General features: G+C 45.6%; 1 protein-coding gene across 2 annotated transcripts in view; it reads left to right on the forward strand.

The window, feature by feature from the left end:
* Sirt2 (Sirtuin 2) overlaps positions 1-18,905 on the forward strand; it is a 299,336-nt gene that overhangs the window by 26,058 nt on the left and 254,373 nt on the right. For both annotated transcript variants that reach the window (XM_055073194.2, XM_055073193.2), the window contains exon 5: positions 831-872. In XM_055073194.2, the coding sequence (XP_054929169.1) occupies positions 831-872 (42 nt within the window). The remainder of the gene's footprint in view (positions 1-830; positions 873-18,905) is intronic.

An 18,905-nucleotide genomic window follows, 5' to 3' on the forward strand; every position in this document is an offset into this window, starting at 1 on the left:
GGCCGGAAAGCGCCTTCTGCGCGGCAAGTTGTTGACCGTAGGGGTTGCCGAACAAGTCTCGAAGCTGTGTCTTAAGTGAATCCCAACTGGTGAGCTCATCTTCGTGCGTGCGATACCAAACTCGAGGTGTGCCACCGAGGTAAAAGACTACGTTGGCGAGCATAATAGTAGGGTCCCACCGGTTATTGCGGCTGACGTGTTCATACAGGCTGATCCAGTCATCGACGTCTTCCCCATCTTGGCCCGAGAATACGCCAGGATCACGGGGAGCGGGGAGAGTGATGTAGGTCGTCGAAGTGGCAGCAGGTGTCGGAGCCGGCGGAGTCGGGTTGTCGTCGCCGGGAGCCATGAAGGAAGGCTCGACGTACCGTCCACTGCGAAGCTCCGTGACGAGGTACAGGGAACGTCCACCTCCACCAGATATGTTACGTAGGAAGACGCAGACGAAAAGCTATGTACAAATATATTTACAAGGAAAATACGCTGCGCTTGGCCAAGAGGCAACAGCCCGCGCTAGCTTCTAATCGTCGTCGTCGTCTTCACACTGCTGGCCTTTCGTGATCGCGCATATTGTGCCGTAGCAATATATTCGACCATTGTATTTTTTGCAGTTTGTGTCGATGCAACAACTCGCCCAGCTGCCAGCACTATTTCTTAGATAGATATGGCGCAAACCAAATAAAGAATGTGTCTGATACAGCCGGAGGGACAAGGATGGTTTTATATTGAATATTGCCTCAATGCTAGCTGCTCACTTTTGGCAACTGGGAAACAAAAGTGGCGTTACAGGGAAAGCCATGTCATTTGTGCTGTTGTTCTCTTTCCTGCAGGCAAAAACATCATTGCCATGATTGGAGCAGGCATATCGACAGGTGAGGTAGTCTCGCTTCATTCTGAGCGGAATACTAGTGAGTGTAGTATTTTGCAGTTCAGATCACAGTGCAGGGCTGGATGTATATTGCAGTGTTTTCTGACCCCCGTTTGCCCTCCCATAGAACTGTATATGCTCATAGTGCTGCCGAGCGAGATAACATACCACCTATAATGGGGAATCTGACAGGCACGCAGTGGTCAGGACACATGGACAGGAGCAATGCAGAGGCGGTGGGAATAGATGCTACGCAAGGCACTTTGCAGCTGCTGTCCATCACTGTTTGCAGTTCTTCACACAGAGTTGTGGACCAACGTGTCCGTGTAAAGCAAGCAGCTGTGCTTCTGACACATGCCATCACAGCAGCAAGGCAACAGCTGCAACGGTAGCATGATGATGACAGTTTAAGGCGAAAGCCTTTCTAGGCTCTTGGTAAAGTTTGTGTCTGCGGACCTGACCGTCAGAGTGTCCGCCGAAGCGTCATCACGACATATGAAGACAGATTAAAGAATGAAAAATGATTGGTAGTGACAGTTAGTGGATGATAACATTATAATAGAGATTGGTAAAGGTTAATAATGACTGGTAATGACTAATAATGACTACAAATGACTTGTAATGACTCCGAAATGACCAAAATGTCTAACTACCGCTTGTAGTGACCACAGTTGAATAAAAATGACTAGAAATGTCTAGTAATAAGTAGTAATGACCAAAATGACTTGTAATGATTACTAATGACTAAAAATGCATACTAGTGAGCTGTAATGGGTGATAATTGCTGAAATGACTTGTAATGACTAGTAATGACTATGAAATGACCAATATGTCGGACGACTGCAATTCATTAGATATGACTAATAATGAATAAAATGACCTGTAATGACCTGTAATGACTACTAATGACTATGTTATGACCAACATGTCTAACGACGGCTTGTAAAGACCACAATTGATTACAAATGAATAAAAATGCTTAGTAGTGAGCAGTAATGACTAAACGAAAGAAGAGAGAGGAGGCAAAGGGAAAGAGGTGGATGATAAGAGGAGGAAGAGTAGGCTTTCGCCTTTCACATCTTCAGAGAGATCTTGAGAGACCCTGTAATTTTTTTACTCTGGCAAAAAAATGTCTGACGTCATCAGTGCTGTGAGGCTGAAGCGCTATGGAACATGAGTTCAACCGGAACAGTGCTTCTGTATTTTCCCTTGCACAACACCGAGTCGGTGCTCCCGCTGCTGGATGGCTGTGTTATCCACAACACTGCTGTCAAAGGACTGTCAGTCCTTTGCGTGGACACTGGCAACAAAGTGGTTTATGCCACATGGACCAATACGTTAGTTTCGTTAGTTCACCATATTATCTGCAACTCTACCACCTCTACTGTGTACATATAATTTCTCTGTAAATAATCCCTTGCTCATTATCATTATTTTAGTACCAATGGTGGTAGAGTAATACTGACCTGTTTAAATGGAGTGCTTCTAGTGGTACGCCTGTCTGCCGTTAGTCGAGCCACTCAATCAGCTGCATTTGGCACTGTGTGTCCTAACATTAGTGCAACATATTTTTTCTATGACAGGGCACCTTGTTTGCTTTTATTTGGGGAATTAAAGACTGTCAGTGTCAAAAGATTTTTAATGCATTTGCATTTTATGGTACTTCATGCACTTTCCAGGGGCTATGTATTTATGTATGTGTGTATGTATACGTGCATTTACTATATTTTTCCGCATATAAACCTCCACCACATATAACCCGCACCTCCAATTACAACAACCAGGAAAGAAAAAGATTTCAAGTACACGCAGAAATAACTGCATGCAACAATGCTCAAATCTTGGCAAACACAGTCTCGATTTGTGGATGCTTGACTCGTCCACATCGTATCCTCTGCCAGCGGCTTGGTACCCCTCTCTCTCCCCCGTTCTCTTTGGCAATGCTGGTGAAGCTCGATTACATAATGGATGTGATCACGGATGAATCAGTCACGTGACGAGAATTAGATCACATCCCAATTAGCACTCACACGACCAAGGATGGCAGTGCTGATGGAGCAGCCCTCTAATAGGTAATGGCGATGGAGCAAGCACGAGTGAGCCGAAAATCTTGGCAGTGATTCAACTCTCTGCCAAATCATGAGGTGCTTTGTGTTGACCGAGGGAGCGCTGCAGGAATGGGTGATATAAGAGTTTGCCAGCGCTGCGTGCACTATTCGCAAACTTTTAAACACAACATGGCGACTCGTAGAGAGAAGGAGAATGGGTGACTACGAAGGATGGGCGAGCTTCAACACATAGAAGTGGGGCAGGGTTCCTTAGGAGATAATGAAACTGAATGGCAGTCGTAGATGTCTAGCCACTTGTTGTTAAAGGGAAGCACTGGGCACCACCGTTGTCAAATACGTCCCTAACGCACTCTTCAATCATATTTTTTTTTTTTGGTCGCGTACAGAGAAGTCCGTGATCAAATGGATAATGCTTCTGGCTGCTGCGCTGAGGAAACAGTCTTTGAAACCAACTTGGGTCACTGAGTGTGGCAATGTGTACATACATGCCGCTCTTCAACGAACCTCTTTCATACAGACATGGGTCACTGTAGATGCAGGACTGGGTAGTAGGGATGAGAAAGAGCGAACTTATTTACAGAAAGGCAGAGAGGTTGGCCTGGCATATAACTTGCTCTGGCCTGCTGCTCTATGCTGGGGAAAAGGGACGGGAAGGAAAAGGGCTGATTAATGATGATGATGATGATCGGAGGAGGAGGTGTGTATATACAAGTTCACAAAGCTGTGGAAAGCCAGGCATCTAGCCCTGTGGCTTGTATAAAGGCTACAGCGGCAGTTGTAATCAAGGCTGCGCTGCTTGCTGTAGGCCAAGGACCTAGGGCAAATAGTGAATTTGAGGTTCGAAGCAAATAGTAATTTGGTCAAGTAATTTTCAGTTGAATAGTTTGAATAGTATTTATCACATTTAAAGAAAATGAGCATTTTTATCATGATCTAATTTAAACCATTTTTTTTTTTAACAATTGGAACTCGTGTAGGCACAGAATGTTGTGAAACTGAAAACTATTAGCTTAATTTTTATTCAGAAATCATATACTGCTTTTCGTTACTGCATTCGCAAGCTATTGTTCAAAAATACCAGCTGCTCTATGTGGTCTGAGAGCAGCAGTTCCCACCGGCTGCTGACAACATTTCCTGCTGTTGAAAACAGCATCTCACTCCAACCTGTGTGGCAGAAATCGAGGCGTACTTTTGGCCCGCCTTGGCTGGGTACAGTTGGCTGCCATGGATCTTCCACCACTCCAAAAGGTTTTCTGACTGAAAGCACAGTGGGACCCAAGTAGTCTGCTGCAAGGAACAAAGAACCCTCCGCAGAGCTGGAGGCTTCTCCATGTCTGGGTAAACAGATGTCTGAGCACAATAATTTTTTTGGGCTGGCATGAGCTCAGTTGCTGCAGTAGCAAGTGTGGCTTTTGCCCATTTTTTTTTTACTCTCTTCGGTGTAGCAAATGTCTTTGTAGCAAGGGTCAACTAGCGTTGCATTTTTTGGAACATGTGCCACTTTTAAGCCAGGGAACCTTGTTGCAAGACTGGGCAGAGGGCTCTTTGCAAATGATGTTGCTTCGTCACCTTCAGACACATGCAGTACTACTTGTGTGCAATGCACGAGAGGTATCACTTGGGAAAGTGTAGCATAGCCGTTTGCGTGCAGTTTGCTCCTTGCTTGAACTCTAGGGGCTGCAACGCTTTTACAGTCGCAGCTATGAAGTTCCATTCTTTAGAGCTCGGGTTGTCGACATCAGGTTCACAAAGTTCAACTGAAATTGGGGCATGGAGTTTCATCATGGCGTACTCTCCATCATGGTGTACTCATTGTTCCAATATGTGGGGCCATCACTTCATGCTGGGCCATGTCAAGAGACTGTACAAAGCTGGAAAAAACTTGCCACTTTTGGCGTCATTTATGCACAGCTGCAAGGTATGGGCAAAACAGACAAGTCCTGCCCTGCGGAATTTGGCAATAGCTGAAACCAAGTTCTTGCCGTTTTCAGTAATGACAAAAGTCGGGACGTTGTCGGGCAGACTGCACTTTTCAACCATGTCTTGGGGAAACTGAACTATGTTTTCTCCAGTATGCTGCTGTGGCAGTGGTTTACAGGCAAGGGCGTATGTGTGTCATGTGAAATTGCAATTCATCACGTGAGCCGTAACACACGTAGTTGTTGCCGGCCGTAGATGTCTGCCCACCTGTTGTTAAAGTGAAGCACTCGGCACCACCATTCTGAAATACGTCCCTAACTCACTCTTCAGTTCATTTTTTATCATCATCAGCAGCAGCCTTGCTACCGCCACTGCAGGGCAATACATCTCCAACTACCCTGGTCATGTGCTAATTGTGGCCATGTTGTCCCTGCAAACTTCTTAATCTCATCTGCCTGCCTAACTTTCTGCCGCCCCCTTCTACGCTTCCCTTCTCTTGGAATCCAGTCCGCAACCCTTAATGACCATCAGTTATCTTCCCTCCTCATTACATGCCTGGTCCATGCCCATTTCTTTTTCTTGATTTCAACTAAGATGTCATTAACTCTCGTTTGTTTTCTCACCCAATTTGCTCTCTTCTTATCCCTTAACGTTACACCCACCATTCTTCTTTCTATAGCTTGTTGCGTCGTCCTCAATTTCAGTAGAACCCTTTTCATAAGCCTGCAGGTTTCCGCCCCGTAGGTGAGTATTGGTAAGACACAGCTCTTATACACTTTTCTCATGAGGGATAATGGCAACCTGCTGTTCATGATCTGAGAATGCCTGCCAAATGCACCCCAGTCTATTTTTATTCTTCTGATTATTTCAGTCTCATGATCTGGATCTCTGGTCGCTACCTGCCCTAAGTAGATGTATTCTTACCACTTCCAATGCCTCGCTACCTATCGTAAACTGCTGTTCTCTTCCGAGACTGTTAAACATTACTTCAGTTTTCTGCAGATTAATTTTTAGACCCACCCTTCTATTTGCCTGTCCGGGTCAGTGAGCATGCATTGCAATTGGTCCCCTGAGTTACTAAGCAAGGCAATACATCAGCGAATGTCAAGTTACTAAGGTATTCTCTGTTAACTCTTATCCCCAGTTCTTCTCAATCCAGGTCTCTGAATACCTCCTGTAATCACGCTGTGAATAGCATTGGAGAGATCGTATCTCCCTGCCTGACTCCCTTCTTTATTGGGATTTTGTTGCTTTCTTTATGGAGGACTACGGTGGCTGTGGAGCCGCTATAGATATCTTTCAGTATTTTTACATATGGCTCGTCTACATCCTGATTTCGTAATGCCTGCATGACTGCTGAGGTTTCGTCTGAATCAAATGGTTTCTCATAATCAATGAAAGCTATATATAAGGGTTGATATTTTTTTTTTTTTTGGCCGCATACTAATTCGGAATGACCGTTCGTGAAAAGGTCTTCCACGATGGAACGATGTACTCCGGAATTGCACAGTGCATCATCTCGATGAAGCTATGCTCTTCGACCACGCTATGTGGCTGCAGGGTGCGGGCAATGAATTCTGCAATATTCTTGGTCATGTCTTGCCCTTTTATCAATGACAATTGAAGTTTCGGCTTGTACGAACTGGCCATCGTCAGCTGCAATGACAGCCCCTTTGATTCACTTTGCTTTTTCAGCACACTGTAATGTTGATGCAATTCCGAGAATTTGTACTTGCCTGGATGTCTCTACAGGGGGATGACGAGCGTCATTGTTGTAGGTGCCTTCAAAACAACTCTGCAGGTCTTAAACAACTCTGCAGGTCTTGCATTGCACTTCACTTCCAGCAGGCACTTTCAGGAAGAAGTTCCATATCAGATTCGTGTATGCGCACTGCCCAGATACAGGTGCAGTTGATGCCATCTTCACCTGCAGCTACAGCGGTTGCTGATAGTGAGATAAGCCAGCACTGGAATAAGCGCAGGAGTAGAGATGGGTCACTTGGGAGTGAGCCGGATCTCTTGAACAGCCACTCTTTTAAAAGAGCGAGTGAGTCGTGGTTCAGTAAAAGTGAGCGGCAGTTCTTTTGGAGAGAGGAAGCCGGTTCGTTCTCGTTCATTGAGCCTTGCCGAACCGTTCCATCACAGTCGGGTCTTCTGCTGGGTCTTGTGGTTTCGTTGTCTCGCTGACGAGTGGTGGCCGACACGGGCAGACTCACGCTACTCGTGCTCACTGGCTGTATGCAGAGTCCACGGCAGTCCCTTTGGTTTTGTGTGCGTCCTATAGTGTGGGCACATGATGCAGCCGAAGGGAGAAGAAGCCTTGATTGGCAAAGGATGGCACTGTTCGTTGCCTGCTGCTGTTCGAACAGTGTCTCACAACTCTCATCGATTGTGCATTGTGTGCTGGTGGAGCAACACTTTGAAGACAAAGTTTTTCATGTCTTTAAAGACAACGGGTGAATGTGCAGTTTACGTCCTGGTTTTCATTTGTGCTAATTTGTGTAGTCATGAAAATGTCGCCCATGTCATCCACTTCTGTGCATTTTCTGAGCCTGTATCATTAGCACGTCAATAAAACGAGACCAGTGATCTGTTGTGTTGTCATTCAAATAAATTTTTTTTGTCCTGGCGCTTGATGGCATGATTGCCAGTATTGCACGTGCACTCAAGAAAAAAAAAAAAAGAAAATTGAAAGGTATGCGCAGCAGGGAGGGGGCGGTGTGCAAGCTGGCATAAAAAAAAAAAAGAAAGCATGACAGGGAGAGGTGCCGCATGGCATAGCACAGGGTACAGATTCAAGTGAACCGGTGAGCCGTTCAAATGAACCAGTTCTTTTCACTGAGCTGAGCCATTCCGAGTCGCTCACTGAAGAGAGCCGTTTTGCCCATCCCTACGCGGAAGACGTTTTCACAACTAGCCCGTCTCTTCTGCGCCGCCACCTTCAGTGACGTCACGCATCACGTGCATGGCAGCTAACTTTTTTTTTTTTTTTTTTGCTGTTGATTGTTTGTGTAAGTTCCCCTTTTTGGCAGCAGAGGGTGCGGCTCCGACAACGTGGCTAATCTCTTCACCGTACTCTGTACAGGTTGCAGCCGGTCTGCACAAGTCAAGTTGTACAGTTTGCTGACTGGCGCGCGTGGCAGATACAGCACTGGTTGTTGTATCTGACGTTATCGACTAGGAATAACTCAAGCTACACCTGCCTGAGTGACAGTTCTATTTAAGGAGCAGCCAGACTTCGTGCCTTCTGTTTGGCAGCAGAGGGTGCGGCTATGACAACGTGGCTAATCTCTTTACCGTACTCTGTACAGGTTGCAGCCGGTCTGCACAAGTCAAGTTGTACAGTTTGCTGACTGGCACACGTGGCAGATACAACACTGGTTGTTGTATCTGACGTTATCGACTAGGAATAACTCAAGCTACACCTGCCTGAGTGACAGTTCTATTTAAGGAGCAGCCAGACTTCGTGCCTTCTGTTTGGCAGCAGAGGGTGCGGCTATGACAACGTGGCTAATCTCTTTACCGTACTCTGTACAGGTTGCAGCCGGTCTGCACAAGTCAAGTTGTACAGTTTGCTGACTGGCACACGTGGCAGATACAACACTGGTTGTTGTATCTGACGTTATCGACTAGCAATAACTCAAGCTACACCTGCCTGAGTGACAGTTCTATTTAAGGAGCAGCCAGACTTCGTGCCTTCTGTTTGGCAGCAGAGGGTGCGGCTATGACAACGTGGCTAATCTCTTCACTGTACTCTGTACAGGTTGCAGCCGGTCTGCACAAGTCAAGTTGTACAGTTTGCTGACTGGCACACGTGGCAGATACAACACGGATTGTTGTATCTGACGTTATCGACTAGGAATAACTCAAGCTACACCTGCCTGAGTGACAGTTCTATTTAAGGAGCAGCCAGACTTCGTGCCTTCTGTTTGGCAGCAGAGAGTGCGGCTATGACAACGTGGCTAATCTCTTCACCGTACTCTGTACAGGTTGCAGCCGGTCTGCACAAGTCAAGTTGTACAGTTTGCTGACTGGCACACGTGGCAGATACAACACGGATTGTTGTATCTGACGTTATCGACTAGGAATAACTCAAGCTACACCTGCCTGAGTGACAGTTCTGTTTAAGGAGCAGCCAGACTTCGTGCCTTCCGTTTGGTAGCAGAGGGTGCGGCTATGACAACGTGCCTAATGCTTTCACTGTACTCTACAGGTTGCAGCCGGTCTACGCAAGTCAAGTTGAACAGATTGCTGACTGGCACACATGGCAGATACAACACTGATTGTTGTATCTGACGTTATTGACTAGGAATAACTCAAGCTACACCTGCCTGAGTGACAGTTCTATTTAAGGAGCAGCCAGACTTCGTGCCTTCCGTTTGGCAGCAGAGGGTGCGGCTATGACAACGTGCCTAATGCCTTCACTGTACTCTACAGGTTGCAGCCGGTCTACGCAAGTCAAGTTGAACAGTTTGCTGACTGGCACACATGGCAGATACAACGCTGATTGTTGTATCTGACGTTATCGACTAGGAATAACTCAAGCTACACCTGCCTGAGTGACAGTTCTATTTAAGGAGCAGCCAGACTTCGTGCCTTCCGTTTGGCAGCAGAGGGTGCGGCTATGACAACGTGCCTAATGCCTTCACTGTACTCTGCACAGGTTGCAGCCGGTCTGCACAAGTCAAGTTGTACAGTTTGCTGACTGGCACACGTGGCAGATACAACACGGATTGTTGTATCTGACGTTATCGACTAGGAATAACTCAAGCTACACCTGCCTGAGTGACAGTTCTATTTAAGGAGCAGCCAGACTTCGTGCCTTCCGTTTGGCAGCAGAGGGTGCGGCTATGACAACGTGCCTAATGCCTTCACTGTACTCTGCACAGGTTGCAGCCGGTCTGCACAAGTCAAGTTGTACAGTTTGCTGACTGGCACACGTGGCAGATACAACACTGGTTGTTGTATCTGACGTTATCGACTAGGAATAACTCAAGCTACACCTGCCTGAGTGACAGTTCTATTTAAGGAGCAGCCAGACTCTCACTTGTGAGAACAAATCACTGAAGGATGAAACTGGACTGCTGTCTAAGTGTCTCTCAGCTCTGGAACAGTACTCCCGTCTAAATAATGTCAAGATAAAGGGAGTTCCCGCTACGCAGGGTGAAAACTGCCTGGCTGTGGTGCAGGCCATTGGTGATGGGATTGGCTGTCCTATCATTGAATCCGGCATTGATTCTGCACATCATGTTCCTGCTAAAAAGGACACGAACATTGCGGCACATTTTTGTTAAAGAGCTAAGCGCGCCGTGTTTGCCGCCAAGGCAAGAAAGGCCAGGCTGACTATATCAGCCATCGCTTTTTTTTTGAGTAACAACAAGCCAATTTTCATCAATGATACCCTCACGCCTGATAACAAAGGACTCTTTGTGCAGGCTCTTAAGCTTGAAAAAGGTAAAGGTTGGAAGTACCTTAGGAATGACATCTGTGTGATTAAAGCTAAGAAATCAGACAGCAGCCATGTCTATCGCATCAGTGGTGTGATGGATCTGACAATCTTTCAGCGATCGTTTGAGCAATCTTTACATTAACCACAGTTGCTGTTTTGTCTTTGTATTGTTATGTTTTCTTGTGATGAAGTGAAATCTTTGTTGCCAGATAAATCACCTGCATTCTCTTTCCTCCACTGCATCATTCATAGTTTACACAAGCATCATGACGACCTATTGAACTTTCTTTCCATGCTTGACCACGCTTTTTTCTTGCTATTATTATCAGAGACCTGGCTAACATCAGCTGATGGTAATTTGTGTGGTCTTCCTGGCTACAAATCTGAAATAATCGTACTTGCCACCACAGCGGTGGGTCAGCTGTTTTTGTCAGTTCATCACTGCCCTACGTTCGACATTACGATTTTGCTTTTTGAGGCTTGTTGTGCAAACCCGTCTGGCTAGAGTTTGACCGTAATTACCTGCCAGTCAATAATACTAGTAGTACAATAGTATGTGCTACATATCGCTCATCGTCAACCTCGTATGCGGAATTCTGTTCTCAGCTGGAAGATGTATTACATTCCTTAACGAATGAAAATAAAGATATAATAATTTGCAGAGACATAAACATTAATATTGTCTATCTCAACTGTCAGTTCTGCTCTGATTATGTAACTTGTCTACTCAGCTATGGCTTCTGTAATTCAAACTCCTACTATAGGCGGGATCTTTCAGGCCCTTCGACGCTGATTGATCACATCTTTTCTTCATTTGATTCTGTTTCTGATCACTCTGCTAAAGTAATCGGTTGTTCACTCCCTGATTATTACCCCTTGTTTTTTTGTCTAGGTTCAGAAACAGTAATTCTAAAAGATATTGTTACGGAAGGATGAACAAAGAGAGGAAGAAGAAGGTCACGAGACGCTGGCTGCTGTGGGTTGTTGGTGGTCAGCCATCGTAACTACTCAGGCTCATTTTGTATATATATTGTAAATAGTTTTTATATACTCGAAACATCCCAGTAACATATTCGTGAGAGGTGCGGGGTACCACGGCTGGGAACGGAGCTCCGCAGTGGACGTCGCATCACTGTCCGCTCCATGAACAACGGTGAGCACTCGTGATCGTCGTTGCCGCCTCCAGCGTCACCGTCGCCAGCTACCTCGCTGTCACCTTCGGTTGTCGTTGCGCAGCCCAAGGATCCTGGAACTTTCTGTGGGACCGATGGCACCGACTTTTAAGAGTGAGTGGCCATGTACGAACGTGTGAGTGGAATCAACAGATGGGACCTTGCGCTTATGCTAGCTAACCTGTTGTTCTACCTAAGAGGCATGGCAAAGGTGTGGTACAAGAACCACGAAGAGGAGCTAACCAGCTGTGACCAATGCAAAGAGAAATTGACAGAGTTGTTTGGCAAAGCAGCCGTAAAATTGCCACAAAGCAGGAACTGGCCTCCCATGCCCAATCCCCCATGGAGTCCTATGTCTCGTACATCGAGGACGTGCTGGCACTTTGTCGTAAGGCCGATCACGACATGACAGAAGCTGAGAAGGTCGGGCACGTGCTTAAGGGCATTGCTGACGCGTTTAATCTGCTCATGGGCAAAAGCTGCTCTACAGTTGATGCAATTATTAAGAGCCGACAATTCGAGCAGGCCAAAAGCTGATGCATCATACAACCATTCGCCAGAGTTCCTAATACTGCCGCAACGTCGACATGTGAAGATCAACCCGCACAGGAGCATGCGTCACCATCAGAGGACATGGTGCAAATCGTTAGACGTGAACTGGATGCGATAGCGCCCGCAGCTTTCTTTTCGCGTAGCCCTGATGCTACCACATTTTCAGTATCCCTCGTACAAGCCATCGTTCGCCAGGAACTCCAAAACATTGGTTTACAGTCTGTGTGTGCTGTCGTCAATCCCAGAGCTAAGGAACGCCCTTCTGCTATTTTCGCTCCACCCCGACGCTTCTCTCCACGTTATCGCAACCCGACTGAGTGGAGAACTGTGGACGACCAGCTGGTATGTTTCACCTGTCGCCGCATTGGTCATGTCGCCTGATACTGTCGTAACTTGTGGCCCTGAACACCTCGCACGCCAATGACCCCGAGCCGCTTTGATGGAAATGCCAGCAATGTTTCACCCACCACCGAGTCTAACAGCGCAGACAACTCTGCTAGGAACACATGGTACAGCTGCTCACCATCGCCGTGCAGACACCAGTCTCGTTCACTGCAAACACATCGCCCATCTACCCGTTCGCCGCAGCCACGTTGCCTTTCGTCCCCTGTGGCTTTTGGTCGCACCCTTTCGGAAAACTAGGAAATGCAGCCCTCGGAGGTGATGCTGCATTGCCGACTACTCCGGCAAATCCTCCGTCTGTGCCCACAAGGAGAAGTGTAATTGACGTCAAAATAGACGGCGTACCTGTCCAAACACTCTTCGACACTGGAGCGCACGTATCTGTGATGAGTGCTAGCCTACGTAGACGTTTAAAAAAGGTCCTCACCCCAGCAGCTGCCCGAGTGCTTCGTGTGGCCGACGGCGGCGTGTTGGTCGTTCTTGGAATGTGTACTGTGCACTTAAGTATAGTCGGCGGCCATACTTCTGTTCTCTTTGCTGTGATCGACAACTGCCCTCACGACGTTATCCTTGGATTGGACTTTTTATCCATTCATTCTGCTCTCATCGACTGCGAGACTGGCGTTCTTCAGTTAGAACTGCCTCAACTCGCCGATGCTCCGAGCACCGCCCCACCGCACTTGTGCTTGCTTCACGATGTGCATCTGTCACCCGAGGAAGTTACTTACGTCACTTTGACCGCCCAGCCACAGGTTCCTTACGGTGAATATGTGCTTCAACCCATCATCGACGTGCTTTTGAACCGAAACGTTGCTGTTCCGCATAAGTTGGTTATAGTTGCTAACAACGACGTCATTCTACCGCTTCTGAATTTCAGCCCGTGCCCTCAAGTGATTCCGGCCGGCATGTTCTTGGCCAGTGTTTCTAGTTGTTCCGAATTTGACATTGAGGGTCTGAATGCCGAGAGTGGTTTATTAGCGGCAATTGCAGCTCACAGCTCTGGTTCCTTAATGGATGACTTCGCAAAAATGATTGCACCTGACCTCACCTCTGCACAGGCCATGTGAGGTTATTGTGAGGTTTCACAATAACTTTTACGTACAAAAACGAGTTATATGTATTGGATCAAGTGTTGCACCAATGTTCACCGAGATCTTTGTCGCTGAAGTTGATTGCTTGTTGTCGTGGGTGCTTACTGAGGACTGCATAGTTTGTGTTTTTAGATATGTGGACAACTTTTTAATCCTTTTATGTACTAACTCTGACGATGACCTTGAAGAGATAGTGAAATGCATCCTTGAATTTTTCAAATCCACAGCCACCAAGTTGAATTTCACCTTCGAATTGTCCGAGAATACTTCTTTGCAGTTTTAGACACAAAGCTGTTGTTTGATGATAAGAATCACCTCTGTTGGAGGTACTCACCTCGTTCAAATAAGGCACTTCTGCCGTTTGATTCATGTCACTCTAAGCTGGTCAAGAGGGGCACTGCGGTGTCATGCTTGAGGTCATCTCTTGCCAAATCATGTCACCATAAGGTCCAAGCTAATTTTTCCTCCCAGGTGAAACACCTCCGTAATGCAGGTTTTCCACAGGCCCTACTCCAGGCCATAGCTGAGTTGCTGTTGAAGGCCATATGCCACCATACCACCCCACTGACACTGGGGTTGAGTTAGGAGAAGAGAGAGGTGAAAGATTGAGGTAAGGCTATATGTCCATAATCGCATGGGATGAAGAGGGTGGGTGGAAAATTCGGTGTGGACGTGATTTTTTCAGTGCCCTGCAAGTCGTCGCATTTATGCACCCTTTCTAACGTAAATAAACCCAAGAGTGATGGATGTGGCATAAAACACAGACACACGTTTGTACCATGTAGAACAGAGGTGGTGTTTGAGTTTCCGCGGACCTGGGGAATGTTCTATGTGGGGCAAAGCGGATGATGTATTAACAATTGTTTAATGGAGCACTCTAACTCCTTAAAAGATGGCAGCGGAAAGCACGTGCCAGTTCATTGTAGGTCACGTACGCAGAGTGCAAGCCAATGTTTGACAAAACGAAAGTGTTAGGGTGAGCAAAGGACCAAATGGCACGTGACATCTTGGAAGCTTCCTTGATAGCAAGACATGGTCCAGATAGGTGCACCAGCGAACCATCAGTGTATCTTTTCAAGAAAGAGCTTGATTTTTGGTGTAGATAGGGGCTTGGTGAAGGAGAGTTCCATGGTTACATGATTATGATTTGGCTTGGGCATGCGCATAGTTCGAAGAAGCAGCATTGTGTGATTTCATTAAACCAGTTGTTATTCTGTGTTCGTCCTGTCTTCATCTACCTCAGTGTCTTAGCCCTAGCACAGTTTAATTTCACAAAAAATGTCTTACCAACTAGCCTCCCAACACACTCTCCTTGAGTACCTATACTCTCCACGTGAACTACCTAAATAATGATCTGAAGTGAAAGCGCGACAACGACAGTGGACGAAGAGGGAAAAGAAAAGCCTAAATAAGTTTAGGCTTATTCGGTTTGGGTTCAGACATGGTTATTCAATTGAGTTAGCTGTTGTTCACTTAACTGGCAAAATTAAGCAAGCCATTGATTGGGGACTAAATGTAGGAGCTATATTTATTTATCTTACAAAGGCATTTGGCACACTAAATCATTGCATTCAATTAAAAACGCTAGAGTAATTTGGCATTACTACTCTACCTCTTGAACTTTTCTGCTGCTGCTTGTCTAATTGATCTATAGTTGTTTATGTAAATTATTATTGCTCTACCAATAAATTAATTACTAGTGGTGTTCCTCAGGGTTCTATCTTAGGTCCGTTGCCTTTTTTATTATTCATAGATGACTCGCCTAATGTACTGGCCCATTCAGAATGCCTATTATATGCCGACAATACCGCATTATACTTGTCTCAGCGCACACTAACTGCTGTGCAAGCTACACTCTCCAACGTCCACACGTGGTGTCCTTTAAACCAACTGCATATAAATCCAGTTAAAACAACTTTTATTCCATAGGCTACCAAAAGTAATAGTAAATCCCATAACAATTTCTTTGAATAATTATGAACTACGAATATCTGAAACAGTGAGATTCCTTGGTGTTATCCTTGACAAACACCTAAAATACCACTGTCATATGAGTTCATTACTATACAAAGTGTCATTTGGTATTCATGTTCTCATCAAAACATGTGCATGCCTTGCGTCACGTATTCTTACTTCGCTATATTGTGCATATATAGGTAGCCATTTAACATACTATTTTTCTACATGGGAAAACGCATCCTACTCACCTCAAGCCTTTAGAATGCCTTCAAAACAAAGCAATGAAACTGATGATATTTAGACCACTATGCTGCCATTCCCTACCTATTTACCAACATCTTTGTATTTTCTACCCCTTCAGTACTTATTTCAGTATAAGTTATCACTTTTCATGTTTCGCTACATTTGTCTTGATGTACCTACAGATGTCCTTTCTTTGTGTCACATAGTTAATTCATACAACACTAGGATTTTCTCAACAGAAGAACCTTTTACCCAAAATCATGTCTAATTATGGAAAGTTTACCTTCACATTCGCTGGTATAACTGTTTGGAATGCAATTCCTGCAGACATTAAGATTACCTCTTCTTTTCTATTCCTTTAATTGAAAATTAAAAATAAAATTGTTAGGAGAGCTGCTTGCACTGTGATCTTTCTCTTTGTTTCTGTATTTTGTTGTTATTGTTGTTGCTGATTCCATTCTTCTTTATTTTATGCGGACGCGTGTTTTCTAGTGTCTTTGTAGTAATTTCTACTATGTATAAATTTCCTCACTCATATTGTTTATATTCATTTTAAGCAAATACTTTCATGTTGTATTGTTATAAATTCTTGATAAACAATCTTGATAATCTGTATTTATGCCTCTATTAGCTTATCATATTGAAATAACCTTTTTTTTTATTAGCACAGTTCTTTATTTGAATGTTTTATCTTGTTATTTTGTATTTATTTAACAACTTGCTGTGTATAATCGCTTGTTGAATGCATCATACTCTGCTGTTTATACCATTGTCATGTATGCATTGTAAAACAGGAGGTCCCCTGGACAGTTCTGCTATGGACCTCCTAATGTACTGCTGAAGATGTATGCTTGTTTTCTCTCGCGCTACAAATAAACTTCAAACTTGAAAAAAAAAAACCTTTTTCTTACAATAAAAAAAAAAAAGATGGCGTTGTTCAAAGTCTCCTAGATTAGTAAGAGGCGATTGGAAGATTGGCGGAACCAAAGTAGGCAAAGGGCAAACAATGGAGGCGTACAAAAATTAAGTTCCCAAAGGGGTTCAGGAAGTTTGGTGATCAGAATTTTTCATTGGCTTTGTTTTTAACACGAAAGTGCTTTATACCGGGGTCCACGCTTGACTTCCTCTAATGGATGTGACGTCAGCACCAAGGAGTAAAATAGCTGGCTGGTTGGAGCACTGTCGAAGCTACATGAATTCTTAGCCAATAGGAAGCCCGAATGCCCCTCGAGATGTGCTCATCCGCACCACGTTGCCTGCTCAGCGTCTGCTTGTCATCCTGTTGCCTGCTCCATGGTTGGTGGATTGGCACAAAAGATGTTTTAATGCCATAATCATAAGCTGCATTTGCATGCATCGGCTTTGCTTTCCCTTCAGTTACTTTAGCAAGAGCCTCCTTAGCAAGTAGTATGGGCAAATTCCCTTACAGTTCACCTCCACTACAGTGTCTGCTCAGCATCTACTTGGCATTTGCTTGCTACCATCATCAGGTGCCATGCTATAGCGGGGTAGTAAATTAGTGATGCAGTGAACAATTAGGCTTTTATAGTGTTCGGCATCGTCAACGCCTCACCAATACTAATGCTACAGCGCCGTTTGTGAACTAAAAATCAAACCAGTCTGACGGCTCGGTGCCGTGTCCGTAGAAAACAAACAGCCGATCTCAATAATTACGACAAAACATACCCGATGCTTTGACCTCGGCTTGAGATGAGACTTAGTGATGACGGATTTTGCCGCTTGTTTCTTGCCGACAGGCTGGAGAGCCAGTAACAAAGGTGAATTTGGATCGAAGCGGGCGGTCTGGGCTGTATGGCTGCTGCCACGTCGGCTGTGTAATCACGGTTAGGGTGGCTATTACGGTTAATGGCGGTAACTGCCTCAGTAATTCTCAGTATACGATGTGCATTTGCACGGGTCATAACATGTCATGTATCGCTGTACCCTATCATATAGTGATCCAAAATAAAACTCTCTAATGTGTACCCAATAATCGTCCAGTTACACCACTGCATACTGCTGCATAAGGATGTTACCTCATGCCTTTGGCAGTGCTCCAACCAGCTTGCGAGATGGAAGTAGCAGCGGTGAAGCGAAGTACTGCATCGTGACCACTGACAGAGAGCGCTTCGGTAGTCACAGTGCAGCAGAGGCTCCAATGCGGTATAGCCTGGTGTTGGCACTCGCTGCGCATGGTTTGTCTTTTGTGTCGGAATTAGCCTGTGGCACCTCGTTGCTTAGGCCTTGCAGCTCCAGCATGCATTGGCAGTGCTGACACACGCCGCCTGCTGCTTCGCTTGTGATGGCACCAACTAAGAAAACTGCTGCGCTAAGTGGTGCAGAAAGGCAATGGTGTCGATGGGCAAGTCTCACTTTGGTCCGGCGAGAGACATGCCGGATCAAAGTCCGTTTCGTGTGTCCGTGGCACACGCTGCGAACTCTGCCACTTGCATTCCTGAAGCTGAGTGCGTTGCAATTCAACTGGCTGCCCAAGACACTATGGAGTTGGACCAAAATGCTTGTACCGTCGCCAAAGCAACTCGGCCTCTGGACGCCGCTCGTCGACGGGACGCCGCACGCCAAGCAACCCTGCAACACGGTCGCCGACCCACAAATCGTGTGCCTTTCACTGTAGTGGACTGTGAGTTCGCGAAGCAAACGTGTAACAGCTTCTGTGAAGACGCAGCTCATCTTCGTGTTCTACCAATTGCTACAAAAGAGGGGTCAACCATAATTCTTTTCTTTCCCTACTTTTTACGTACGTAGGACATTAGGCAATATAATGACAAGAGCTTGGTGGCGCAACCCACTGCCCTGTTATGAAAGGGGCCCTCGTAGCATTCATCCATTGTAGGGTGCCTTGGTGCCTGCGGCTGTTCGTTCCTGCGTCAGACGCTTCGGGAATAGATGAGAATGATTTTTTTGTGCTTACCATCAGATGAGGCGAAGCACCAAATTTTGATTACCCTGCTGGGATACACAAAAGAGGCGCCCATATATAGAAGGAACTTGCGTGACGTCATTTGGCGTAAAAAAATCGCACTGCTTTTAAAAGATGTTCGTTCTTGTGCACAGCCGCTAAACAGTTTCAGTCTGTATTCATATTGTTGTGGCATGGTTAAGTGCATCCTCTGTAGGACTAAAATTTAATTATTCTGTCCGTTGCAATGTGTACTCAAT

Source organism: Dermacentor andersoni, chromosome 7 (genome assembly GCF_023375885.2).
Source record: "Dermacentor andersoni chromosome 7, qqDerAnde1_hic_scaffold, whole genome shotgun sequence".
Lineage (NCBI taxonomy): Eukaryota > Metazoa > Arthropoda > Arachnida > Ixodida > Ixodidae > Dermacentor > Dermacentor andersoni.